The sequence below is a fragment of the Theropithecus gelada genome, chromosome 4 (genome assembly GCF_003255815.1).
Source record: "Theropithecus gelada isolate Dixy chromosome 4, Tgel_1.0, whole genome shotgun sequence".
In the NCBI taxonomy this organism is placed as follows: domain Eukaryota; kingdom Metazoa; phylum Chordata; class Mammalia; order Primates; family Cercopithecidae; genus Theropithecus; species Theropithecus gelada.
Window position 1 is genome coordinate 39590437 of NC_037671.1, and position 27438 is coordinate 39617874.

Below are 27438 nucleotides of genomic sequence, written 5' to 3' on the forward strand. Positions count from 1 at the left end.
GTCATCTGGTTCCTATTCCAAACTGCTGCTACCAGTGTCTTTTGTATTTTTTCAGATACTCTGTGAATACATAGACCTAATCATACATAAAATGCGTATATCTATTTTAAAGATTTTTACAAAAATGGTGTCATACATACAGTTCTGCATCTTTTTTCAGTTAATGTCTGAGTTTATTTCATGTCAGTGAATATAGAACTGCCTCATTCTTTTTTTTTTTTTTTTTTTTGGGACGGAGTCTTGCTCTGTCACCCACGCTGGAGTGCAGTGGCATGATCTCTGCTCATCGCAACCTCCGCCACCCGGGCTCAAGCGATTCTCCTGCCTCAGCCTCCTGAGTAGTTGGGATTACAGGCGCCTGCCACCATGCCTGGCTAATTTTTATATTTTTTAGTAGAGATGGGGTTTCGCCATGTTGGCCAGGCTGGTCTTGAACTCCTGACCTTAGGTGATCTGCCCTCCTTGGCCTCCCAAAGTGCTGGGATTACAGGCGCAAGCCACTGCACCTGGCCAGAACTGCCCCATTCTTTTTAAAAGATGTACTGTAATTTATTTAACTACTTTCCTGTTGGTAATTATCCTTTCTCTTTTAATAGGTAAGTTAGCTCCTTTATATTTATTGGAATAACTGATATATTTATTTAGTTTTAGTTCAATTTTTAATATTTTCTTCATCTTTTTTGTTTGTTTGTTTGTTTGTTTTTGAGACGGAGTCTCGCTTTGTCGCCCAGGCTGGAGTGCAGTGGAGCGATCTTGGCTCACTGCAAGCTCCACCTCCCGGGTTCATGCCATTCTCCTGCCTCAGCCTCCGGAGTAACTGGGACTGCAGGCACCTGCCACCATGCCCGGCTAATTTTTATTTTTTTTTTTGTATTTTTAGTAGAGACAGGGTTTCACCGTGTTAGCCAGGATGGTCTCGATCTCCTGACCTCGTGATCCACCTGCCTCGGCCACCCAAAGTGCTGGGATTACAGGTGTGAGCCACCGTGCCTTGCCTTTTTTTTTTTTTTTTTTTTTTTTGAGATAAGGACTTACTCTGTTGCCCAGGCTATAGTACAGTGACATGATAGGTCACTGTAGTCTCAAACTCTTGGGCTCAAGTAATCCTCCCACCTCAGCTTCCCAAGTAGCTAGAACTACAAGCATGCACCACCACAGTTGGCTAATTTTTAAATTTTTTGTAGGTACAAGGTCTTGCTGTGTTGCTCAGGCTCGTCAAACTTCTAGCCTCAAGCGGTTCTCCCACCTCAGCGTCCCAAAGTGCTGGGATTACAGATGTGAGCTACCATGCTTGACCTTTTAAAAATATTTTCTTCTTAAAAAAATCTTTCACTATGTGGACTATGCTTGCTTTTGAGGGGAGGGCATATATATATATATATTCTGATAATTTGGAAGATTTATCTTTTTATTCTAGTGATTATGTTTATAAGTGTAACTTTATACGATATTTCTTCAGACAGTACCCGTTGACTCCCTACCATGAGCAATGATGAAATTAGTAAGTATATTCCTCACCCCTCTCTTTCCACCTCCTTCTAGTTGATTATATTATTTTTCTTGGTTTTATTTTCTGTCGTAAAACATACATATTCCTCTATTCACATTTGCAAATCTACATTAGGATTTAATGTTAAGCAGGTAGTGACATAGATTTGCACATTGAGCTATCTGCTTTAAATATCTTCTGAGCCCTGTCAGTAAAAGATGAAGAAGTCAATGGACTTCATTTGTCCATTTTTTCCTCCTTTTAACATTTGTCAATTATATTACTTTTACATTCTCTTTGCCTCAAATGTAAGACCTAGTTGTAAGGTTGGATTCATTCAGGGCTCTCCACCAATCCTTTTGCCATGGTTTCCCTATCTCATGATTAAAGTTTGTTCTCTCACAGCTTCTTCAGGCAGGAGTTAAGGAACACATTTTCCCTGAGTTCTTATATGTTGAAAGTAGTTTTTTTTTGTTTTTTTGTTTTGTTTTGTTTTGTTTTTGTTTTACATTTATACTTAAACAATAGTTTGGCTTGATATATAGTTATTCTCAAGTCATTTATTCTCATTTTCTTTCTTCCCTTCCTTCCCTTTCCCTTTCCTTTCCAACAGGGTCCAGGCTGGAGTGCAGTGGTGTGCTCACTGCAGTCTGGACACTCCTGGGGTCAAGCGATCCCCCTGTCTTAGCCTCCTGAGTAGCTGAGACTACAGACATGCACCACCATGCCCAGCTAATTTTTTATTTTCTTGTAGAAACAGGGTCTCACTTTGTTGCCCAGGCTGGTTTTGAACTCCTGGGCTCAAGCAGTCTTTTTGCCCCAGCCTCCCAAAGTGCTGGGATTATAGGTGTGGGCCACCCCATCCAGCTCATTTTCTTTTAATTGTGATATGTTACAGAAAAGTACATGAAGCACAAATGTGTGGTATGATGGCTTAATGAATAATCACAAAGTGAACACCCCCAGAAACTTCTGTGTCTATTTGCTCTCTCCTCCTTTCTTTCCCCCAGAGGGAACTATGTCATTTACTGCTTTTTTTTTTTTTTTTTTTTAGTAGAGACTGGATTTCACTGTGTTAGCCAGGATGGTCTCGATCTCCTGACCTCGTGATCCGCCCGCCTCAGTCTCCCAAGGTGCTGGGATTACAGGCGTGAGCTACCGCGCCCGGCGGCCCCTTTCTTTCTTTATAATATTACTCTGCATGCATCCCTAAACAGTAGAAACTACTTTTGTCAGTTTTTGAAGTCTATATAAGTAGAATCATACAGTATTTATTCTCTTATACTTCATTTGTTCAACATGACATTTGTAAGATCCATCCACATTGTTACTCGAAGCCCTACTTCACATATATTATCATTGCTGTATAATGTTGTACTGTATAAATGTGTTGCAAATTGATTTCTCTTGTTATTACTGATGGACATTTGGGTTATTTCTAGTTTGGGGCTAAGAGGAGCCATGGTGGTTTGAATAGTCTTATATATGTCTCCTAATACATATAGGTGTGTATTTAGCTTAAGGTACCTATTTGGGAGTGAAAATACTGGGTCTTAGGGTATGCATATTTCATTCTTCCTAGATATGGCCAAACTGTTTTTTGAAGTGGTTATGTCACTTTATACCCCTCCTGCAGTGTGTGAGTTCCTTAGGTCACCCTTCACTGTCTTTTAGCCCGATGAGCCTTTCAAGTAGGCAGTATTCCCACTTTAGATGGCAAAGCAGGTTCAAAGGAGTCAAAAAGCTTGCTGAAGTTCATAGTGGTACTGAGTGCCAGCACTGGCATTTGAATTCTGCTCTCTCCAGCTCTAAAGCCCGTTACCTTTCCATCTTGCCTTCTTTACACATAGGTGTGTAAGGCACTGAAACTTCACCAGGGAAAATGAACATTATCAAATATATTTTTTAAAGGGAAGATTGCTCTCTTTGGGGGATGACTTGAGTACAGTTATTAGAGATAACCTATTTCTCAAAGTCCCATCCAATTTTGTGATGCAGATGGTACTCAGCCAACGTATTTAGTTTCCCAGCTAAACTAACAGTTTATTTCTTCCTTTTCTTTTTTCTGCTTTTAGCATCCAGCCTGTATATGGAGCACAGCATCCTCCTCTTGACCCTCGGCTCACCAAAAAGTAAGTCAAGACATTTTCCTTTTATCTATCTACTTCTGTCACCCCTATGCACTCCCCTATTTTGTTGAAATGACAGTTTCCACTTTGACCTTTTTTAGCTTCTCTTCTGCCCTATTTTGTACCGGGAGATGAGCAATCTTCTTACTTCCAAATGGTCCGTTGCTAAATGGGAAATTAACATCCATTAGAGATTTTGTGTTTTCCTATATTGGGAACTGGTATATGTAGGGTTTGGTATCCGATTCTTTGGTCAAAAGAGAATGGTCAAAACGTCTTTATTGATTAAATGCTGTCCCTGAAACCAGAAGATTGATGACCTCCAGATCTTTTAGCAGGAGATCTGGTTTCCGAGACTCACTGCTTCTGAATATAGGTAGGTCTGCCACCTTTTCCTCACTTTTACTATGAGAGCTAGGGCAACAGAGTATAACTTTAGGCTGATATTCTTTAGTTCCTCTTTCCCTTTGACACACTCAAAGAGACCTAGGCATATGTACAGAAGAGTTAAAAGCTATTTAGGGCGGGGCATGGTGGCTCATGTCTGTAATCCCAGCACTTTGGGAGGCCGAGGCAAGTGGATCACTTGAGGTCAGAAGTTCAAGACTAGCCTGGCCAACACGGTGAAACCCTGTCTCTGCTAAAAATACAAAAATTAGCTGGGTGTGGTGGCAGGCACCTGTAATCCCAGCTACCTGGGAGGCTGAAGCATGAGAATCACTTGAACCCAGGAGGCAGAGGTTGCAGTGAGCTGAGATCATGCCATTGCACTCTAGCCTGGGCAACAAAGTGAGATGCCATCTCAAAAAAATAAAAATAAATAAATAAAAGCTATTTAGGAGGCTATATCTCTAGAACTCTAATAAATTATTTTCAAATGCAACAGAGACTTTAGTTAAATCCAAGATGTGTGGCTATGTATCCATACCCCCAGTTATCCCTTTATCCCATCTGTCTCTCATGGACCATCACTGAGCCACAGTGAACTTAAATGAGGGGGTAGGTCACCTTGTGAGATTTTCTAAGAACTTTGGCCTCTATTTGGGGGCATGCTTAATTTTAGAGACTAGTTTCTGGGAAAGTTGTTGTTTGTAATGAAAGCTGAATGGTTTGGGAGATACAGACGTAGGTTCTCACTTTCCTGGGGCCTGTGTCTTAATAGGGAAGTCAAGATAATGTACAATTATGGTTCCAACTATATGACATTCTGGAAAAGGCAAAACAGGGAGACAGTGAGAAGATCAGTTGCCAAGGGGTGGGGTTGAGGGGAGATATGAATAAGTGGAGCACTGAGGATTTTTAGGGCAGTGCAGCTACTCTGTATGATAGTATAAAAACGGCGGATACTGCCGGGCGCAGTGGCTCATCCCTGTAATCCCAGCACTTTGGGAGGCTGAGGTGGGCGGATCACCTGAGGTCAGGAGTTTGAAACCAGCCTGGCCAACATGGTGAAACCCCATCTCTAATAAAAATACAAAAATTAGCCGGGCTTTGCAGCGGGCGCCTGTAATTTCAGCTACCCCAGAGGCTGAGGCAGGAGAATTGCTTGACCCTGGGAGCCGAGGGTTGCAGTGGGCTGAAATCAAGCCACTGCACTCCACCCTGGGCGACAGAGCAAGACTCTGTCTCAAAAAACAAAGCAAAACAAAACAAAAAACAGTGGATACATGTCATTATGCATTTGTTCAAACCCACAGAATGTACAACACCAAGAGTGAACCCTAATTCAAACTACTGACTTCGAGTGATTACAACGTATCTGTGTAGGTTCATCAGTTGTAACAAATGTACCACTGTGGTGGCAGATGTTCATAATGGAGAGGCTGTGCCTATGTGGGAGAAGGGAGTATATAGGAAATCTCTGTACCTGCCTCTGGATTTTGCTGTGAACCTAAAACTGTTCTAAATATATAAATAAAGTGGTTTTTAAAATAAGAAAAGAAAAAAAGGATTATATACATTAAAGTATTTTGAATACCTAGAAGAATGCTATATCAAATATGCATTATCAGTATTTAAAAAATTTAAAAATAACCTAGCTGAGTATGTGGTGCACTTTCTATAATTCTTCCAACTTGTTTTTTTTGCGATTTGGTGTATGTATAAGGCACAGTCTTCTGAATTACTGAGGAAGCATGACTGCTGTTCTTGTCTGCAAGGTGCACACTTTTTTTTTTTCAAATCAGAAACCACTATTGTATAGATTTCTTGAGAGCAGGGACTTTGTTTTGTTCATTACTGTACTCATAGCCTCTAGAACAGCATGTGGCACAGAGTAGGCACTGAGTACGTATTTATTGAATGAAGGAATGAAACTATCTCATTTACTTAAACAGCAGGCTTTTCTTTAATGTTCCTTGGTTTGCACCTTTCGTTATGTCTTCTTTTTTTTTCTTTTGAGATAGGGTCACTCTATTGGCTGGAATGCAGTGGTGTCATCTTGGCTCATTGCAGTCTCCGCCTCCTGGGCTCAAGCAGTCCTCCCATCTCAGCCTCCCTAGTAGCTGGGACTACAGGTGTGCACCACCACAACTGGCTAATTTTTGTATTTTTTGTAGAGACACAGTTTCGCCATGTTGCCCAGGCTGGTCTCGAACCCCTGAACTGAAGTAATCCACCTGCCTCGGCCTCCCAAAGTGCTGGGATTACAGGCATGAGCCACTGTGCCCGGCCTTTTTTTTTTTTTTCCCACAGAGTCTTGCTCTGTTGCCCAGGCTAGAGTGCACTGGCATGATCAGGGCTCACTGCAGCCTTGACCTCCGGGGCTCAAGCCATCCTCCTGTCTCAGCTCCCACATGCCTCACCCCCAACCCCACCCACAGTAACTGGGACTACAGGCGTGGGCCACCATGCCTGGCTAATTTTTGTATTTTTAGTGTAGATGGGGTTTCACCATGTTGCCCATGATGGTCTCAAACTCCTGGACTCAAGTGATCAGCCTGCTTTGGCCTCCCAGCGTGCTGGGATTACAGGGGTGAGCCACCGACCGTATCTGGCTGTTAGCTCTTAAGGGGAGCATGTTTTCTGTGATATCTGTGTGATCATCACATTAAATAGAATGAATTCTACTATTCTTTGGTTTTATCAAGAATTGACTTTCTGGTCTGTTGGCCAGTGAGGCAGGCACTACTGGTTACCTACCTGATAGTCTTCCCTGTGCCTGCTTCTTTCATGCTCAAGAACCATAATTTTGTTCAGATATTGAGTAAGCAACAATGCACTTAGGGGAGGTATTAAGATTGGTTTAAGCCTTTCATGATAATTCTTTAGTAATCCCAGTGACTGGCATAGAGTGGTCTCATCTCATTGGTTCTGGCCAAAGAAGGTCTCCTGGGGGAGGGTTCTTGGAAAGATTTTCTTTTTTGGCCAGAATGGGAGACAGTTCTGTGAAGAAACCCTCTTTTGGCTGCCACTCACATTTCATGCTTTTGAACGTGGTAGTGTGAGTGTGATTCTGAAAGCTATAGCAGCCAACTTGTAACACCGAGGCAAAAAAAAAAAAAAACAACGAAAATAGCAAAGACAACAGCCTAGACCTACATTGTGGTCTTACGATTTAAGGATCATAGTTGAGTATTATGTTACATGTAACCACAACCATTCTGGTCACAGTCAGGAGTTATTGATTGTTAATAGATCTTTTCTAGCACAACCTTTGACAAACACGTGGCTAACCTATAAATCCGTTCATCCATTCATATATAAGGCATTGAGTGTACTGTCCATTTTATGTTTTGATCAAGATCACCATACCTTGTCTGCACTTGTTATCAACTGAGCTTTTCCTAATTTTGTATTTAGGACAGATCTTCAGGAATATTTCCATATCTCAAACTGCCAAGGCAAACTTTATATACTATTATTTTCTCACCTGTTAATGATATAAAATCGTGAATATTTTCACTGATCCCTCAGCAGAGTTTCAGTCATGTTTTCAATAGGAGTAATTACTTAGCTTTACAGTTTGGGAGGGATTTAATTGTCACTGGATTAATTGGTTCCCTTTTTCATGTATGTGGTGGTTTGATACTGATATTTTACAACATGGGACCACGTCTACCTCTGCACCAGACCATTTTACAATTTCAGATTGTTGCCATAAAACATTTATCGCCTCTATTTTAGCACCTTTGTTAGGACATTTTTATGACTTTCTCTGCTACATGATTATCGTTCCACTTCAGCCCATAATTAATTACTTTGTGGTTAATACACATCACAGCAGAAGCCTTTACATTGGGTCTTCAATCATCTAAACTGCACAAGCACAGGAAGTCATTCCCTGTCCATGTATATTGACTTTAATTTGCCAAATGATTACTATTAGTGATACTATTGCCTGCAATAATTTTTATAGCTCAGATAAAACTAGTCTCATTGCTGAGCAGCTCCATTGGCCACTTGATGGTATAACAAGCTTCTGAGTTTATTGTTTTCTGAATTGATGCTTAAGTATGCTAGGTCCTAATTCCGAGTTATAAAACTAGTTCATATGAAGCCACACTAGTTACTAAGATACCTGAATTTATTTTATTGTTACTAAATTTCTCCACTTACTTCATATCACTTGCCAGTGTCAAACATTTTTCTAGAAAATTCTGTTAAGTAGAACATCTGTGTCAGTAAGACAGTGTAGTATGATCAAATGACAGAATGCTTGATCTTTTATACTCCTAACCAGTGTAACCTGTGGCCACTCTTTTTCAACATACCCTTAGGTGTTTGTGTTACTAAGGTACTCATCACCAAGTACTTTACCAAGTCAAATGTGCCATTTATTAGGTTTTTGAAATTTTTAGTATTCCCTACACTTCTTGAATCCCTTTTTCTTTGCCACTTACCATCTCCATGACCTTGGGCAAATTACTGAAACTTTCTGAGCCTTAGTTTCTTCATTCATAAAGTAGATAGTAAGACTTACCTCACAGATTTGTGAGGATTGCGTGAAGTGTCTGCAAAGGTGCTTTCTAAACTGTGATTTGCTGTACAGTTGTAAGGAGGTATGGTGAAGGTGTTCATCAGAGGCCAGTTTGATTGTGACTTTGATAGAGTTGTGTTTCAATAATCTTGGTTAAGGTGGGGCATGGTGGCTCATGCCTGTAATCCCAACGCTTTGGGAGGCCAAGGTGGGCAGATCACCTGAGGACAGGAGTTTGAGACCAGCCTGGTCAACATGGTGAAACCCCGTCTCTACTAAAAATACAAAAATTAGCCGGGCTTAGTGTCATGTGCCTGTAGTCCCTAGTCAGCTGCTGGGGATTCTGAGGCAAGAGAATTACTTGAACCCGGGAGGCGGAGGTTGCAGTGAGCCAAGATTGCGCCACTGCACTCCAACCTGGGCAACAGAGCGAGAATCCATCTCAATCATAATAATTATAATAAATAATCTTGGTTAGACTTCAAGCCACACTGTGGCATTCTTTTACCTTGAGTTAAGTATAAACTACTTTGAACTGTGTTTAAATGGAATGTATAAACCGAAGGCATCCCTAGCTGGAGTTACCTGGATTAACTTTTTGCTGCAACTACTGGGGTCAACAGAAAGGGGCCACATTTCTCGTACAAGGAGCCCATGCCTAGATGTGGCTTCTTTCCTGTCTACTCAGAATAGGCTGTGTGTGTCAGACCTAAGTCTTTTCCTACAAGGTGAGATTTTTTTTTTTCCTACGGGGTGTGAGAGTCGGGCTTATTGGCTGTGTATAGTTGGGGAGAATTACAGCTGTGGTGGTGTGTGGCTCAGTTTACTTGGCGACTTCTCTTCCTAGGCTACAGATCCTTCTAGGCCCTGGCCTTCTTCTTTTTAGCTGCTTTTTTCTAGGTAGAGTAAGTAGTTAGCAGCACACGCTGGCTCAGGAGTCAGGTAGACCTGGATTTGAGCCCAGACCTCACTGCCTGCTCAATACCCACCTCATAGGATTATTAATGGGCATTAGATGAGAAAATGGGTATATATAAAATTTAGCATAGGGTCTGGTAGCCAGTGAGTAGCCAATATTTATGTGTGAATTTATGTATCTCCTCTGGAGAGAGTATGACTAGTAAACATGGAAAAGCTTCAGAGCCTTAAATTTACCCATTATTGTTTATTGTTCCTGGTCTGTGGATTCTCTGCCTTCTGTCAGTGGTAAACCAAAGTACCTTTCACTTCTTGCTTTGCTGTTTCGTTCTTTTTTTTTTTTTCTTTTTTTTGGAGATGGAGTCTTGCTCTGTCACCCAGACTGGAGTGCAGTGGCGTAATTATGACTCACTGTAACCTCTGCCTCCTGGGTTCAAGCGACTCTCCTGCCTCAGCCTCCCGAGTAGCTGGGATTACAGGTGTGCACCACTGCACCTGGCTGATTTTTGTATTTTTAGTGGAGACGAGGTTTCACCATGTTGGTCAGGTTGGTCTCGAACTCCTGACCTCAGGTGATCTGCCTGCCTCGGCCTCCCAAAGTTCTGGGATTACAGGTGTGAGCCACTGTGCCCGGCCTTCTCTTTCATTCTTGTGGGTGGTTCTCACCAACCTTGTTTTGTCCTCAGACTCTTCCCCTTTTCTAGGTGAAACCAACCCCTTCCTCCAGGAAAGCTTCTTTCCTCAGGGTAGAGCTGCCTTTTAAATTGGTTGGTTGAATTTTGGGTTTTGTGGGCTGGTGTCCTTAAAATCATTTCTGGCAACCTCAGAATGGTCTGCCTTGAGTCTCATGTCTTTATGTCACGGGGAATGACAGTCTTTTCTCCCTTCTTTCTTCTTCATTGTGTTGGAAAGTGTCCTCCCAGTTTCTATTGGCAAGTCTTCATTTGAATAAATTCCAATCCTTAATCTACTTCAAATATATTGAATCATCATCTGCTTCAAAAATGTAATGAAAGCCGGCCGGGCACGGTGGCTCATACTTGTGATCCCAGCAATTTGGGAGGCTAAGGTGAGAGGATCACTTGAGGCCAGGAGTTTGAGATTAGCGAGAGCAACATAATGAGACCCTTATTTCTTAAAAAAAAAAAAAAAAAAAAAATCTAAGCATGGTGGTGTGCGCCTGTAGTCCAGCTACTCAGGAGGCTGAGGTGGAAGGATTGCTTGAGCACAGGAGTTCAAGACTGCAGTGAGCCAAGATTTCTCTACTGCACTCCATCACTCCACCCTGGGTGACAGAGCAAGGCCCTGACTCTTAAAAGAAAAGAACCGTATAAATATCCAGTGAAAAACCAAACAGTCTTATTAAATTTGGAGCCAGATCTTGTGCTAGAAAATATATTGATTCTGAGGCTGCTCTCACTTTGGCACCTACTTAGAAAATGGTCTTAAAGACAGAGTAGCACCAAACTTCAACTTTCTTCTCAAGGCTAGTGGAAGACCAAAAAGTGGAACAACTTTTTTATTTTGGGACTTAAGGTTTAATGCTACATATGTGGACTACCTAAAATTATCTCGTTTTCTGCCAGTAGTTTATGTGCTACTCTAAGTGATAGCAGATCAACTCTCAAATCTCAGTGGATTAGCATAGTAAAGGTCTATTTCCTGCTCATGCTACATGTCTAAAATGGGGGTGGGTAAGGGCAGAGGGCAGGCTCCTCGACATAGTTACTGCTGCTTCACATAGTCACTCAGTTACCTAGGCTGAGGGAGTCTCTACCATCTTGCCAGTCATCATGATAGAAGAGAAGCTATAGGTCAGGCATGGTTGCTCACACCTGTAATCCCAACAATTTGGGAGGCCGAGGTGGGAGGATCACTTGAGCCCAGGAGTTCAAGACCAGCCTGGGCAACATAGTGAAACCTTGTGTCTACAGAAAATAATAATAAAATTAGCCAGGCATGGTGGTGCACACCTGTAGTCCCAGCTACTCAAGAGGCTGTGGTGGGAGGACCACTTGAGCCCAGGAGGTCAAGACTGCAGTGAGCCATGATCATACCACTGCACTCCAGCCTGGGTGACAGAAACTCTGTCTCAAAAAAAAAAAAAAAAAAAAAAGAGGTTATACAGAACTGACACCTATTCTCTACTTTGCCTGGAAGTAATCGCCTTATTTCTCTTCTTAGTCCATTGGCCAGAACTGGTCATATGGCCTCACCTAAGTGCATGGGGGCCAGGAAGTATACAAGAGCACATGGGATGTTTGGTGACCATTGCTGTCTCTGCTACATCTGTCTCTGCGATCTCAGGCTGGTCTGGATGTATCTAGATGAAGAATGGATATGGGCAGTTTTTGTTTGAAGAAGCTAATGATTATGTATGGAGTAGTTTGTAATTTATTAACATTATAATAATAAGCAAATGCAGGTGGTCAGATGTGTCAGGCCATTCCTTGGTAATCGTGTCTCCTTTCTTGAAGTTTCATTAAAGAACGATCAAAAGTCAGCACAGTTCCTCTGAAGAATAAGAAGGCCTCCAGTTTTCATGAGTTTGCACGGAATACCAGTGATGCTTGGGACATTGGCGATGATGAGGAAGAGGACTTTTCCTCACCTTCTTTCCAAACTCTGAACTCAAAAGTTGCTTTGGCAACTGCAGCCCAAGTTCTAGAAAACCACAGCAAGCTGAGGGTAAAACCAGAACGGTCCCAGTCAACGACATCGGATGTTCCTGCCAACTACAAGGTCATAAAGTCCAGCAGTGATGCCCAGCTGTCCAGAAACTCTAGTAAGTCCTTCCTGCTCCCTTCATAGCCTCAGGCTTCTCAGCAGCGTGCATTTTAAATAAAAGCGATTTTTCTTTGTGGCCTCACTCAGATAGATATTCAGTGGGGTGGTAAACTCAAGCCTGAGATATGGCATCATTAAGCCTGAGTGGTCACAAGCTATACTTACCCCTCCCACAGTGGTGGCTGCCCAGTCTGGTAACCTGGGCCTTCACTTTCTAACACCCAGGTGTTGTTTGCCATTCTCCTCTTCTCTTCTTCCTTTCCCTGTGGTGGAGTCCAAAACTTCTGGTTTGATTGCTTCACATTGCTTTAGGCCTGGTCAGGTTTAGAAATATTAACTAATTTAAAGCTGTTAGTGGCTGAATTTCACAATTGTTTGGCCACTGTGGTTTGACTTTCTCAGCCCTGGGGAACAGCTACTAGCATAAAATTGTCTCTTCCTGTTCCTGAGGGAAGGAGCAAATGTGCCTAAAGGCCCCAGGTCTCGGCTTCCTGACCATCAGGCAGGTCCCATCAGGTTGGGTGGGATGGAAGTAGAGGCCTCTCTGTTTCTTTTCGGGAAACTGGCCAGAGTAACGGTTGATGCGATGGTGGTTTTATTAGACCTTTGGGGACTCTCAGTGTATTCCTTTAAATATTCATGGTTGTGTTTAATGTTGCCCTAATGGGTTTTATGAAAGTGTGTTGGGAACTGGAGAGGGAAGCTTTGTCATTGCAGTGAGAGTTAAAGCGGTGAGCGGGTAAAGGATGAAAAGGAAGTAGAAGAACATCAGAGCCCTGGCTCATGTTCTGAGGGAACTTTTTTCATGGCTGTAAGGTCTTTGCAATCATTCCACAGTTATTTTCTATCACTGATTTGGGCTCTAGCGTGAACCTTCAGTGCCATGCACAGATAGGCATTCAGTGAGGAAGGCCCCTACTGTGATCCATAATGAGCTGCCCTGTGCAGCCAGGACCTCCCCAGCCCAGCCCAGAGCATTCTCCCTGAGGAGGTTTTCTCCTGCGGGCATCTGTCTGTAAATAGGAAATAGCGGAGATTTACATCTGTCTCAGCTCTGCAGTGTGTCTGCATTTTCTAGTCCTCTCGTTACACTAGGCATCCCAGCCAACTGCCTCGTGGAAGTTGTTTTTGTAAGCCTTCTAGTAGTACTGGTTGGTTGATATTCACTGTTTAATTTTTGTTATGACAACTACTTTTTAAGGCCCAGCCGTGTAAAGAGTATGAGGCAGTCATGTGAGCACAACTAGAATTAAAAACTGAGTAGTGCTTGTGATAATACAAGAGTTTCAGAGTCAGGCTTACCTAAGGTGGTTTTTCACCTCTCACTTGCAAATAATTTAACCTCCCTGAGCTGCAGTTTCTTGTCTGTAAAATAGTTATACATTCCTACCATGTGTTCTAAGGATCAAATGAGAGGTCATATGTAAAAGTGACCTATATGCCTTATACATAGGAAACACTCAATATATGTGAGTCCTGTAGTGCTTATTCACCCTACCCACCATCCAGTCTAGAAATGTCAAGAACAAGACAGAGTTCAGTTTGAGTCTTTGTTATTTCAGTCATATCCTGGCAGAATTAAGAACTGGTTCATTTTGGTGGGAAATGTAGGCGCACAAAGGAACCGCAGCCACCAAAGGCAGGATTGCCTTAGGCCAGAGCTTCTCACCAGGGCACACTGATGGGCCAAGAACCAGGTACAGGATGTGTGGAGATATTGATCCTCTTAGTCCATGGAGCAGCCGGGGGTTCCGGGGCTTGTGGAGAGCAACCACCTCCATTTATTGCAGCCTTGTGCTTTGTGGTGTCATCTGCCTTGTCATCATTCCTTATGTGCTCTGGGATGTGGAATGGGAAGGAAAACTCTGCCTTAGACTAAACTAAACTCACTATTTGGCATCAAGAAAAGTTCCAAGTTGGGGTAGAAAGAAAACATTTGATTTTCCTTTAGAGTCACCAAAAAAGTTCTCAAAAGTTGCTGCAGCTTCTGGAGTCTCTGTTAGCACCTAAGGTGCCTTGGTGTGTTTGATATAAATGCAGCCCTTTCTCTGGGCAGTGAATGGAGCGTGGCTGGGTTCTGGCCCCTCGCTGCCCCTCAGCTGGGCACCTCAGGCAGTGCACACAGGCAGCCACGGCCTTGGGGAGGAGACACGATGCTGAACGATTAGGTTTAAGGCTTCTCAGAATCCATGCTCCTCACACAGCCCGTTCTGTTTCTTTTTCAAATGATCTCAGGTGATACATGCCTGAGGAACCCACTCCACAAACAGCAGTCACTCCCTCTCCGGCCCATCATCCCCCTCGTTGCCCGGATCTCGGATCAGAACGCCTCTGGGGCCCCCCCAATGACTGTCCGGGAGAAAACCCGCCTAGAAAAATTCCGTCAGCTTCTCTCCAGCCACAACACTGACTTAGGTGAGTCCCTGTGAGCCCAGGCAAGGTAGGAGCTTTTGGTGACTGGAATTCTCAGAGACCTGGAAGCTACTGCTCTTTATTCTTCCTTCTTTTACTTTTCTAGCTTCTCCTGACCTGGTGCCCATTGCAGTGACATGCAGGTATTAAGTCAGACATATGTTACTAGAGATTATGGACCAAATTAGGTGGGACTGGTTTCTGTGGCCTGTAGACCCTAGTGCAACTATTCTGACTTTGATCTCCTCTATCTCATGGTGACTCTTGCTGAAATCTACACCCACTGGTCTTTCTCTTCCCCTCTAACTTTCATCTCTGAGCTGACAGGACTGCTACTGCAAGGCCATGTCCTTGGCACTTGGCTGCTCAGGGCTGTTTTGGGCTTTTCCCTGTGCTTATGGGTAGCAAGTGGTGGTGGTGGTCTTACATGAATGGAAGGAGACATCAGGCAGTGCTGGTTGCGGTTTGCTTTAGAGCATTTGTGGAGAGTTCACCTAACAAGGCTGTTTTCTGTTTACAGATGAACTGAGGAAGTGTAGCTGGCCAGGGGTTCCCAGGGAGGTTCGACCTGTAACCTGGAGACTCCTGTCGGTGAGTTCTACCTACTGTGTAGAGAAGTGTGAGCCTCACACAGCCCTTCTTGCCTGATGAGGTTAGTCTGGACACATTGGTCTTAACTCCATAGACTTCTCTAGTCCTACTGGATATGACAGAACTATGGGACTGTAGTCCTGTTTCTGTGCATAAAGAAACACATTCTTGAGAGTTTATTCACACACATGTAGAGGTACACAGACTTGTACCAATAGTCATGGTCTCACGTTATTAACAGCGAGGAAGAAGAATAGAGTGAGTGAGATAGGGTGACCCCAGCACTTGCTTTGAGCAAGCTCAAACATTCCCTGTGCTTTACTCCTGTTTCAGTTGGAGTAACCAAAAGTTGAAACCCACTTTGATCTGTAAAGAGTTGATAAATGGGCCTCCCTTGGAAGCCTTACTAGTCCTGCTTTCACCAAGTACAGAGCACTGTGCCAGCCGCTACGATAGGAACACTTGGGTTTCCTGAGCCTGTAAAATTCATTCATTCATCTAGTGAGGATTGATTGAGGGCCTGCTGTTTGCCAGGCATAGTGCCAGATGCTCTGAGCAGATACAAAAATGAATAAACCACAGTCCCTGCTCTCCAGGCACTCACTATGGAATGCATTACATAAATGTTTTCAAGAAGAAGGGTCTGTCTCCTGACTGCTCGCCCCACCTCTACTCTTGCAACCATGTAATCATTGCCTCTGCCACTTCTAATCAGTTTGAATGCTATTCAGAGTAGATTTGGTGAGAACGGAAGGGGAACAGAAAATATAAGAATGAGAGTGGGATCTAGACGAAGGATAAGAATGAAAGTTGGCCTGGAGCTCTGGCTAGGCTGGAGGCTGCTGCCAGAAGTTCTGTCTGAGTGTTGTAGCTGTTATGTCACGGATTCCATTCAGCTGCTTCCTAAGCTGGTAATTCTGAAAGTTACACTGGAAAAGAATGTAACTGGCACCAACTTACTTGGCACACTGCTGAGATGTGCTGTAGAGGTTGCTATATCCCTGCATTTCTCAGAAGTATGGCCCTGGACACACGCAGCCCTCCAAGGCCATGACTTGGGTCCAGCTCCCTCCCACTGACCTACATTCACTCCTGTACTGTGCCAGCTCTGGGAGCTGAGGAGTGCTCACCAGTGGCTCAAGCTTCAGCACAGTACAGGGCCAAGGGAGTAAATAATCCTGGGAAAGCTGGCCTTGCTTCATCTGCTCACATGTGGATCTCATTCAATGAGAAGAGGGCAAAAAATGGGTGGCCAGAACCAAGAAGGGATTTACCCTTGGCAGTTTTCCTTCTTGATAGTTTCCAAACCACTGCATAGACTAAAATAAAAATTAAGGATTTATCCAACCATTGTCTTTCCCTATCTGACCAGCAGTGTTGTCTATAGGGCTATCTCCCGGCAAACACTGAGAGGAGGAAGTTGACCCTGCAGCGGAAGCGGGAGGAATATTTTGGCTTCATTGAACAGTATTATGACTCTCGAAATGAGGAACATCACCAGGATACCTACAGACAGGTATAGTCATCACCTGCTGCCTCTTTGCTTACCAGTCATACACTTTAGGTGTGTCTCATGGTAGTGCTCTCAGGGTACAGGCTTTCCAAGTCCTCAGGCTGTGGTATATTGGTTAGGAGTTAAGTTTATCCTCAAAACTGTTTCCCCTCTTTTCATTCAGCAGCTCTGATTTTAGCCATTTTAAATAGACAGACTTTTTTGGCACTAGTCAGTGCGGTGCTTCTCAAACTTTAATGTACATACAAATCACCTAGGATTTTGATACGATCTCACCTAGAGATTATGAGAAAATGCAGATTCTGATTTAGCGGGTCTCGGGTAAAACCTGAAGTTCTAATGTGCTTCCTTGCAATGCTGCTGCTGCTGGTCCACCAACCACGCTATGAGTAGTAAGAGTTATCGAGTATGGAGCAGAAAGACAAGCTCACTTAGCAGTGGTCCAGTCCCTCTGGACTATGACATCAGTATGTCTTCCTGGCAGCTGCAGTGCTGTTTCGGCCTCTGTGACTGTCTGTAGGAGCTGTAGCTATCAGTAGTCTTGTCAGGGAGTCTTCCGTCTGCCCATAATGGTCCTCATGGTCTGCAGAAAGGTCTGCTCCCAACATCACACATGGAGGGAGGAGAAGAGTAGGCCAGGGGTTGCAGAAAGTGAAAGGTGGGCAGCTATCTACAACAAGCCTCAAGAACTGAAGTAGCCTCTGCTGCTGCTGCTGACACAGTCTTTTGCATAGCTAGACTGGGCGTTGGGAAATCCCCGAATTGAAATGGACATAGTGATGTCTTAGGTAACAGAAGTAAGAACTTTCAGCTTCAGTTACTGAAGGCCAACTGCTTTTGGTCCTTCCCCACTTTTTTTTTTTTGAGATGGAGTCTTGCTCTGTGGTCCGGGCTGGAGTGCAGTGGCGTGATCTTGGCTTACTGCAGCCTCCGCCTCCTGGGTTCAAGTGATTCTCCTGCCTCTCAGCTTCCCGAGTAGCTAGGATTATAGGCATGCGCCACCAGGCCCGGCTAATATTTTGTTTATTTTTTTTGAGACGGAGTCTTGTTTTGTCACCTAGGCTGGAGTGCAGTGGTGCAATCTCGGCTCACACCAGTCTCTGTCACCCAGGTTCCACCAGTTCTCCTGCCTCAGCCTCCTGGGTAGCTGGGATTACAGGCGCACACCACCATACCCAGCTAATTTTTGTAATTTTAGTAGAGACAGGGTTTTGCCATGTTGGCCAGGCTGGTCTCGAACTCCTGACCTCAGGTGATCCACCCACCTCAGCCTCCCAAAGTGCTGGGATTACAGGTGTGAGCCACCGCACCCAGCCCTAATTTGTGTATTTTTAGTGCAGATGGGGTTTCATCATGTTGGCCAGGCTGGTCTCAAACTCCTGACCTCAAGTGATCCACCCGCCTCGGCCTCCCAAAGTGCTGGGATTACAGACGTGAGCCATTGCCCCTGGCCCTTCCCCACTTCTTACACGTCATGACTTCATAAACAAGTTCATCTCTGGTTCCCTATTTTAGGACATTTATGCAGCTTTCTGAGCTCTTCTAGTTCTTAGGAACTGTCGATGAGTAAGATTCTGAAAGAGGGGTACCCACTTGGATCATACCTGCTACATACATGCCAGCCCAGAGTGAAACAGACTTCAGAGCAATAAGAAAAAACCCTCAGGCTGTGAAGCCTATTGCCATTTGACTTAAGTGGTTTCTTTTGGGCGGTTTCCTAATAAACTACTGTTATCATGGAAACATATTCCATATGGGCAGGTAGGTATAACTAGATTTTTTTTCTGTGTCAGTCACTTCTTTCTGAAGATAAACTGTGTTTTCTTACTACTTTGATTCCCATTTCTTTTAAAAAAAAAAAAAAAACTTGTCAAAAGAACAAACTGGACCAAGCACAGTGGCTCACACGTGTAATCCCAGCACTTTGGGAGGCCGAGGCGAGTGGGTCATCTGAGGTCAGGAGTTCGAGACCAGCTACGCCAACATGGTGAAACCCCGTCTCTACTAAAAATACAAAAATTAGCCAGGCATAGGGACAGATACCTGTAATCCCAGCTACTTGGGAGGCTGAGACAGGAGAATCGCTTGAACCCTGGAAGCGGAGGTTGCGGTGAGCCGAGATAGTGCCAATTACACTCTAGCCTGGGGGACAAGAGTGAGACTTCGTCTCAACAAAAAAAAAAAGAACAAACTGGCATTTGTGTTTTTGGACATGCCTTCTCTTTTTCAGATTCACATTGACATTCCAAGGACGAATCCTCTCATTCCGTTGTTCCAGCAACCACTTGTACAGGAGGTGAGGGAATTACTTAATGTTCTTTGGCGCTTCTCCCTGCATAGTTCTGTGGCACCTGTTTACAGGTTTGCGGCTAATCATAATAGTACCTTACGTTCATATATGCAGCTTTGGTTCCTTTAGAGCATGGTTTCATGCATTCTGATTTCATCTTCATAACAAATCTGTGAGCGGAATAACACTTTGAAAGGCTAAGGAACCTGCTCAGAATTTCGAGTCTACCTGGTGGCAGAATGAAGAACCCACATCTTAGAATTCCTATTCCTGTATTTGCTCTACTTTATCAAGCTGGAAGTAGTGATTTTTTAAATTGTGGTAAAATATACATAATATAAAATTTGCTATGTTAACCATTTTTTAGTGTACAGCTCGGTGGCATTAAGTACAGTCACATTGTTGTGTGACCATCACCATCCACTTCCAGAACATTTTTCATCTTCCCAAACTGAAACTCTGTACCCTTTAAATATTAACTCCCTTCCCCAGCAGCCTCCATTCTATTTGTCTCTAAGAATTTGACTACTCCAGGTAGCTCAAATAAGTGGAATCATAAAATATTTGTCCTTTTGTGACTGGCTTATTTCACTTAGCATAATATCTTCAAGATTCATGCCTGTTGTTGCATGTGTGAATTTCCTTCCTTTTTAAAGGCTGAATAATATTCCGTTGTGCATATGTAACACATACTGTTGAGCTCTTCATCTGTCAGTGGACACATGGGTTGCTTTCACATTTTGGCTATTGTGAGTAATGCTACTGCTAGTATGGGTATGTGACTATCTGTTTGAGTCTCTGTTTTAAATTCTTTTGGGTATATATTTAGAAGTGGGATTAGTAGTTATGTTTTGAGACCTAACAAGTTAATGAAGTACATGGAAGGTGTCAGTGGGACTATTATGTTTTGACTCAAGCAGTAACTGTAAACTTCTTAAGATTAGGGATTTCCTTTGCAACTTTACAGTAGCCAGGACACTAAGTGTTAGTGCTCTTTTAACAGAACTTGCCATTCTCATAATAGAGAGGGATGATGGTTAAAATGCTGAAAATAATTTCTATTTGACTTTGGGTTGTATTTATAATTTTGTTTAAATATAGATGTCTCCACTGGTGGGGTCCCTCATGTCTTACCCATAGCATAAATAAGATTTTGAAGGTGACACCATTATTTTAACTATAAGATTCAGCTCATAGGAAGCTAAAAACCCATTCACGATCCCTTTATCCTCCCATACAGTTTTCCATGGCTCAGCACTGCTTATTCCTCATTTTAACTTGGAGATGTTCAGAGACTTTTCTTTTACCTGTGCATGCTTACTCTAAATTTGGAGATGGGGAAAGTAGTCAGTTTAAAAGGCTTCTCAGCCAGGCATGGTGACTCACTCCTATAATCCCAGCACTTTGGGAGGCCAAGGCCAGAGGGATTGCTTGAGCCCACGAGTTTGAGACCAGCCTGAGCCCAGGAGTTTGAGACCAGTCTGGGTAACATAGCGAGACTCTGTCTCAAAAAAGTTACAGAATTAGCCAGGCATGGTGGTATGTGCCTGTGCTACTGTGCCTGTGCTATTTGGGAGGTTGAGGAGGGAGGATCTCTTGAGCCCAGGTGGTCAAAGCTGCAATGAGCCATGATCGTGCCACTGCACTCTAGCCTGAGTGACAGAGCAAGATCCTATCTCAAAAAAAAAAAAAAAAGGTTGGGGGCTGGTGGCTTCTCTTAGTAGTGCATCCTGAATACAATATGGGAACTCAAACTTTATTCTTTCCAATTTTTCCTGAATTACCATTTCATCTAGCAGGCTACAGTCATCTTTTTAATTTTTTTTTATTTTAACTTTTTAAGAGACAGGGTCTCACTCTATCACCCAGGTTAGAGTGCAATGGTGTGATCATAGCTCACTGCAGCCTCTACCTCCTGGGCTCAAGCAGTCCTCCTGCCTCAGCCTCCCAAGTAGCTGGGGCTACAATCATGCACCACCACACCTGGCTAATTTTTTTCTCATAATTTTTTGTAAAGATGGAGTCTTGCTTTGTTGCCCAGGACTGGTCTTGAACCCCTGGCCTCAAGCACTCTTACTGCTTTTCCTCTCAAAATGCTGGAATTACAAGGCGTGAGCCACCATCCAGTCTAGTAAAAATGCCAACCAAGAAGTAAAGAACTAAGTAACACTGAATACGGAAAGGCTTGCTTTGAAAACCTGAAAGATACCTGAGAATTGACTATAGTATGTAAAAATTACCCACACTAGTAGAAGAGACATAGGAAAACCTCCAGGGGTTCTCCTATCCACTCCTGTCTATAAGGCAGGATTATCCCAGACTTTTTCTACAGTGAGCATCCCATGGTCTCCCCTGATTACCAGGCTTGGTGCTCTTCAGTTTCCATCTCTTTGACCACTTCACTTTGACCGTGTGAGTGTGTCTGTGTTGTCCCACCCTTACTAGAGAGGATGATTGCAGGTCTCCTGATTCTGAACAGCTAGCTTCCATGTACTTGGCCATTGTTACAGCCAGGCACCAAGGATATGAGTATTTACAAGGAGCTGATCCTATGGAGTAGAAGCCCTTCTAAGTCCTTTGGAAAGACTAACCTGGAGGAGCTTTTTAACAGAGGCATCTAGACAGACCCAGGTCACAAGAAATACAAAGAAAGAGAGTGAGCCAGGGAATTCTTGAGATTTTCCTGAAAATGATGGTTCTAGCTTTGGCTGTGTTTTCAAGATAGAGGGGTCATTTAGCAACAGAGAGGAAATAGAGTATAAGAATGCTCCCATTAGAGTGTTGGGCTGAATGCAATTGAGGTTGCTGTGCCTTTTCCTCAACCGCACAAAGCAAATGGGTAGGTCTAGTGAAGGCAGAGAGGCCAGCTCCCTTCGAGGGAGGGCTTTGTTCTCACTGCCTGTGAAGGCAGCAGTGTTGACAGTGAAGGAAACCGTTTCTCAGCTCTGTTTGCCAGCTGTAGACACAACTGTCTATGACAGAGGGGCTGGGAAGCATCCTTTATATGTCTCTAGATTCTCTATGTCCCTCCTACACTAGATAACCATCTCCAAAAACCATATAACCATTTCCTGTTTATTGGTCTCCCGGGGAGGTTTTTCTCCCTTGCACCTGCTTGAGAGGGCCTCTTCATTCTGATGCTGAGGTGATTGGCTGAGATTCTCCTGCGTCCACGTGCTTTCTAATCTCCTACCCTATCATCTGCATGTATTCACCATCACCTCTGTCATCTCTCTGGTGTGGTTCACAGAGACATGAGGCAGCCCAGTCAAAACCAGTCTCAAGAATGTGTCAGACTCAGGAGTTGTGGTCAACAGAATGAAACCAGGCAATGGGTATCATCAGATTGAGAGAAGGTGGGGAGAAACTCAGAGGGCCTAATGAAAGCAAGGAGAGTATAGTTGAGTGGTACAGGGCATGATTCTGTAAAGGGACCATAGAGATCTTTCCTTTGTCCCCAGCCTAGGCCTCTGACTTCTTGTGGCTAATATGCTAAACCCCAGGGTCTTTCCCATGGGGGCCCTGGCTGGTTTCTCTGTTCTCAAATACCCAGCTGTAGGAGTCCATAGGATTTTGTTTAACTTCCTATCCTTAGCAGATGTCTGAGTTGTATCCTGATATGTGAAGTGACTTCCTGCAATGTGCAGTCTGTCACTTGGTCCTAGTCAGGCTGGGTTAGAATTAAATCTAGACCTCCTTTCTTCTCAGCAGGGAGAGTGGAGGGTAGTAGAGAAGGTATTTCCTAACAAAAAAAAATTTAGAAAAAAGCATCAGAACTAGGATGTTCTGATATCTTGCTCTTGGAAATAGAAAACAGTATCTACAGATGAGAATGTGGTGGCCTGAATTAACAGCATTCATCCCAAATGTTTTCTAAGTCATTTGGGTTGCAATTCTTTCCTTTTCCCAATTTCGTATTATGGTGACCAGATAATGAAAAAATGAATAAAGGGCAAGAAGTATCTACCCCTACTTGAAAACAATTAGTGTATTAGAAACTTTTTTGCATGTATATACTTCTTTATCCCACAGTATTTTAAAATTTTCCTAAACATTCTACACCAACCCAGAGGTAAATAGTGAAGCAGGTAAACGGAGGGAGGGAGTGTGTCCCCATGATTTAACACTCGTGTCTTTCTTTCTCATTTTCCTAGATCTTTGAAAGAATTCTATTTATTTGGGCCATCCGCCACCCTGCCAGTGGGTATGTCCAGGGAATTAATGACCTGGTCACTCCATTCTTTGTCGTCTTCCTCTCAGAATATGTGGGTAAGAAGCATTAGTACCAAGTTGAACAAGCTATTGCTCTTTCTTATCTGCCGTCTGTCTGTTTGTTTTTCCCAAGAGTCCAGCCAGTGGGTATGTCTTGCTAGAAAATAGATAGTGCCTTTGGAATACACAGCTAAAACTACTTTTAACAGCGATTGCTGCCTGGAATTTATCTCTTAAGATGGTCACAGATCTCACCTAAAAAGATCTGCTTTGTCACAAGAATGACCACATTGATATGTTTTGTAGTTTTATGGTTTATTTGAGATTATTTTAGGATTATTTTGAACTTGTTTCCGACTCAGGCTCTCATCCATGTAAACTGGAATTTTAGATTGGACATCAGGCCTGCACACTCCAGTTCACTTGCTATATCTTAGGAGCAGGATGTGGACATGCAGAGGACAAAAGGTTGTGGCACCAGAACCCAGCACATACAGGAAGTGATGGAATGGGCCAAGGAGAACTCCAAGACCTTGATTTCTCCCCACTCCTTCTTCACCTCTCACCCCACTGGGTTCTTGTCACTTTAGAAAGAGATTTGATTTCATGGCAGCAGTTAGGTTTTCTTGTAGTCCCAGCCTCTGCCGGCCAGCCTAAGTTAAGCAGAGTCTTAAAGGAGTTGAGGATCCTGTGTCTCTGTTTTGGTTTCCTTAATCACTTCTGCTGAGAGAGTCACAGGAAAACCCATCTGCCACGGCCTGATGCTTTGTTTCCTTAGGTAAGGAGAACCTCATGTAGGAATAAGAACATCGAAAGGGATCTTAGAAAGCCATTCACGTAATCCCTCATTTCACTGAGAAGTTTTGAGATTCTCTGTCTCCTTATTAGAGGCAGAGCTAGGACTAAAATCATTTTCTTTAGACTCTGAGGGTGGTGGATGATTGTGGTTTTTGGAGGAAGCCATTTGGAGGGGTTAGGGGGTTGGGTGATGAGAAATGGGTGAGAGTGGAGCCCTTTGGAGAGGACAGCATAAGAAATGTCTCACTTGGTCTATCCTATCCAGGTTTTCCAATGGGGCTCAAAGGGATGATGAGGTCTTTCATGAGGCACTCTTGGAAAACTAAGGCAACTGACTAAGAAGGCTTTTTCTAGAGGACTTTTTACATCTTCCCCCCACCCCCCCGCCTTAATAGACCAACTTTTGGAAGCAGCATAATTCTACTGTGTTGTATAATTTTATCAAGAGAGCAGTTTAGCTGATCTGTTGGGATTTTTTAGTTGCTTCTTGCAGTAATAATTTTCTAAAATAGTATTGAAGAATGAGCCTAGGATGGTATTAACCCATTCATTAATTTACATTTGAAGTCTAAATGCTGTCATGAAATCTTGCTAACAGTGTTGTGCCAGTTAAAAATAATTCTCAGCAGCTGTAGTTCTGATTAGATATTTAATTATCTTGTTAGCTTTGTTTTTTGTATTTATATTTTGTTCCAAGCCTGTCTTCACTTTCTTTAGGTGCCCATCCCATTACTACCTCAACCCCATCAAGCAGTGTGCCTTTCTGTGATAGATATGACTGCTTTCTAATCTTGGTACAGTCATATCTTGTTTTATTGAGCTTTGTAGATATTGCATTTTTATAAATTGAAGATTTGTGGCAACCCTGCATTGAGCAAGTCTATCAGTGCCACTTTTCAAAAGCATGTGTTCACTTTGTGTCTCTGTGTCACATTCTGGTAATTCTCACAGTATTTTTAACTTTTCATTATTATTATATCTGTCATGGTCATCTGTGATCAGCGAACTTTGATGTTATTCTTGTAATCATTTCAGGGTGCCATGAACTGCCTCCATATAAGACAGTGAACTTAATTTATAAATGTTGTGTGTGTTCTGATTGCTCCACCAGCTGATCCTTCCTCATCTCCCTCTCCTTGGGCCTACCTATTCCCTGAGACACAACAATATTCAAATTAGGTCAATTAATAACTCTGCAATGGCTTGTAAGTGTTCAAGGGAAAGGAAGTTACATGTCTCTCGCTTTAAATCAAAAGCTATAAGTGATTAAGCTTAATGAAGAAGGCAGGTCAAAAGCTGAGCCAGGCTGAAAGCTATGCCTCTTGTGCCAGTATGCCAAATTGTGAGCAAAGGAAAAGTTCTCGAAGGAATTAAAAGTGCTACTCCAGTGAACACACAAATAATATGAGAGCAAAATAGCCTTATTGCTGATATGGAGAAAGTTTTAGTGTTCTGGATAGAAGATCAAACCAGCCACAACATTCCCTAAATCCTGAGCTTAACCCAGAGCAAGGCCTTAACTCTTTTCACTTCCATAGAGGCTAAGAGAGGTGAGGAAGCTGCAGAAGAAAAGTTTGAAGCTAGCAAAGTTGGTTTTCATGAAGTTTAAGGAAAGAAGCCATCTCCATAACAAAAAGTGCAGGGTGAAGCAACAAGTGCTGATGGAGAAGCTGCAGCAAATTATCTGGAATATCTAGCTAAGATCATTGATGAAGGCGGTACACTAAACAGCAGATTTTCAGTATAGACAAAACAGCCTTCTATTGGAAAAAGATGCCATCCAGGACTTTCTTTTTTAAATTTAATTATTTTTTTAAGAGACAGTAGCATGATCATAGCACACTGTAATGTTATACTCTGACTAAAGCAATCCTCCTGCCCCCTGAGTAGCTAGAACTGCAGATGCACACCCACCACACCTGGCTAACTTTATAAAAACAATTTTTGTAGAGAGGGGGTCTTAGTATGTTGCCCAGGCTGGTCTTGAATTCCTGGTTCAAGTGATCCTCCCGTCTTGGCCTCCTGAGTAGTTGGGATTACAAGTATGTAGTAACTACTATGACCAGCCTGCTATCTAGGACTTTCATAGCTAGAGAGGAGTAGTCAGAGTCTGGCTTCGAAGGACAGGCTGGCTCTCTTGTTAGGGGCTAAGGCAGCTGGTGACTTTAAGTTGAAGCCCGTGCTCACTTACCATTCCAAAAACCCTAGACCCCTTAAGAATTATGCAAAATATACTCTGCCTGTGCTTTATAAGTGGAACAATAAAGCTTGGATGACAGCACATCTGTTTATAGCATGGTTTATTGAATATTTTAAGGCCACTGTTGAGACCTCTTGCTCACAAAAAAAGATTTCTTTCAAAATAGCACTGTCCATTGACAATGAACCTAGACACCTGAGAGCTCTGATGGAGATGTACAAGGAGATTAATGTTTTCATACCTGCTAACACAATGTCTGTTCTGCAGCCTGTGGATCAAGGAGTCATTTCAACTTCTGAGTCTTATTATTTAAGAGATATATTTAGTAATTTAGTAAAGCTATAGCTGACATACTTTCTTGAGATGGAATCTACTCCTGGTGAAGATGCTATGAACATTTGAAATGACAACAAAGGATTTAGAATATTACGTAAACTCAATTAGTAAAGCAGTGGCAGGATTTGAGAAGGTTGACTCCAATTTTTAAAAAAATGTTATTTATTTATTTATTTATTTATTTGGAGACAGGGTCCCACTCTTTTGCCCAGGCTAGAGTGCAGTGGTGTAATCATAGCTCAAACTGTAATCTCAAACTCCTGGGCTCAAGTGATCCTCCTGCCTCAGCCTCCTGAGTAGCTGGGACTACAGCTGTGCACCACCACACCCAGCTAATTTTTTAATTTTTTGTAGAGATGGGGTTCTCATTGTGTTGCCCAGGCTGGTCTTGAATTCCTGACCTCAAGCAGTCCTGCCTCGACCTCCCAAAGTCCTGAGAGTATAGGAGTGAGCTACCACACCTGGCCAGATAGACTTCATTTTTAAATTTTTTTTTTTTTTTTCAGATAAATAGAAAGTCTGGTTTTATCTTCACCGTTACATTCTTGTCAAGTGCAAGGTCAGCCAGCTAAGATTTCCAGTAATGACTGAGGTAATAACTTCTGCTGGCATGTCTTCTGAGTCGCCATTTCCTCCACTGATACTCATCCAAATAATAAGAGAAACACAATTGCAGTTGAGTTTACTATTCTCAATGGCACTCTCATCAAAATTCTTACAGACTGAATAAGTTTCATTAGCTGAGATTTAATTCTTGGCTCCTCTCCAAAGCCATTGATTCCCTGGTCTGTTCCCCAGCCAAAGTTCCACATGGCTGGGGAGGCCTCACAATCATAGCAGAAGAC

General features: G+C 43.0%; 1 protein-coding gene across 1 annotated transcript in view; it reads left to right on the forward strand.

The window, feature by feature from the left end:
* TBC1D22B (TBC1 domain family member 22B) overlaps positions 1 to 27438 on the forward strand; it is a 72333-nt gene that overhangs the window by 8827 nt on the left and 36068 nt on the right. The window contains exons 2-8 of the mRNA XM_025383618.1: positions 3565 to 3621; positions 11932 to 12239; positions 14477 to 14656; positions 15174 to 15244; positions 16632 to 16760; positions 18988 to 19053; positions 23202 to 23316. Coding sequence (XP_025239403.1) covers positions 3565 to 3621; positions 11932 to 12239; positions 14477 to 14656; positions 15174 to 15244; positions 16632 to 16760; positions 18988 to 19053; positions 23202 to 23316 — 926 coding nt within the window. The remainder of the gene's footprint in view (positions 1 to 3564; positions 3622 to 11931; positions 12240 to 14476; positions 14657 to 15173; positions 15245 to 16631; positions 16761 to 18987; positions 19054 to 23201; positions 23317 to 27438) is intronic.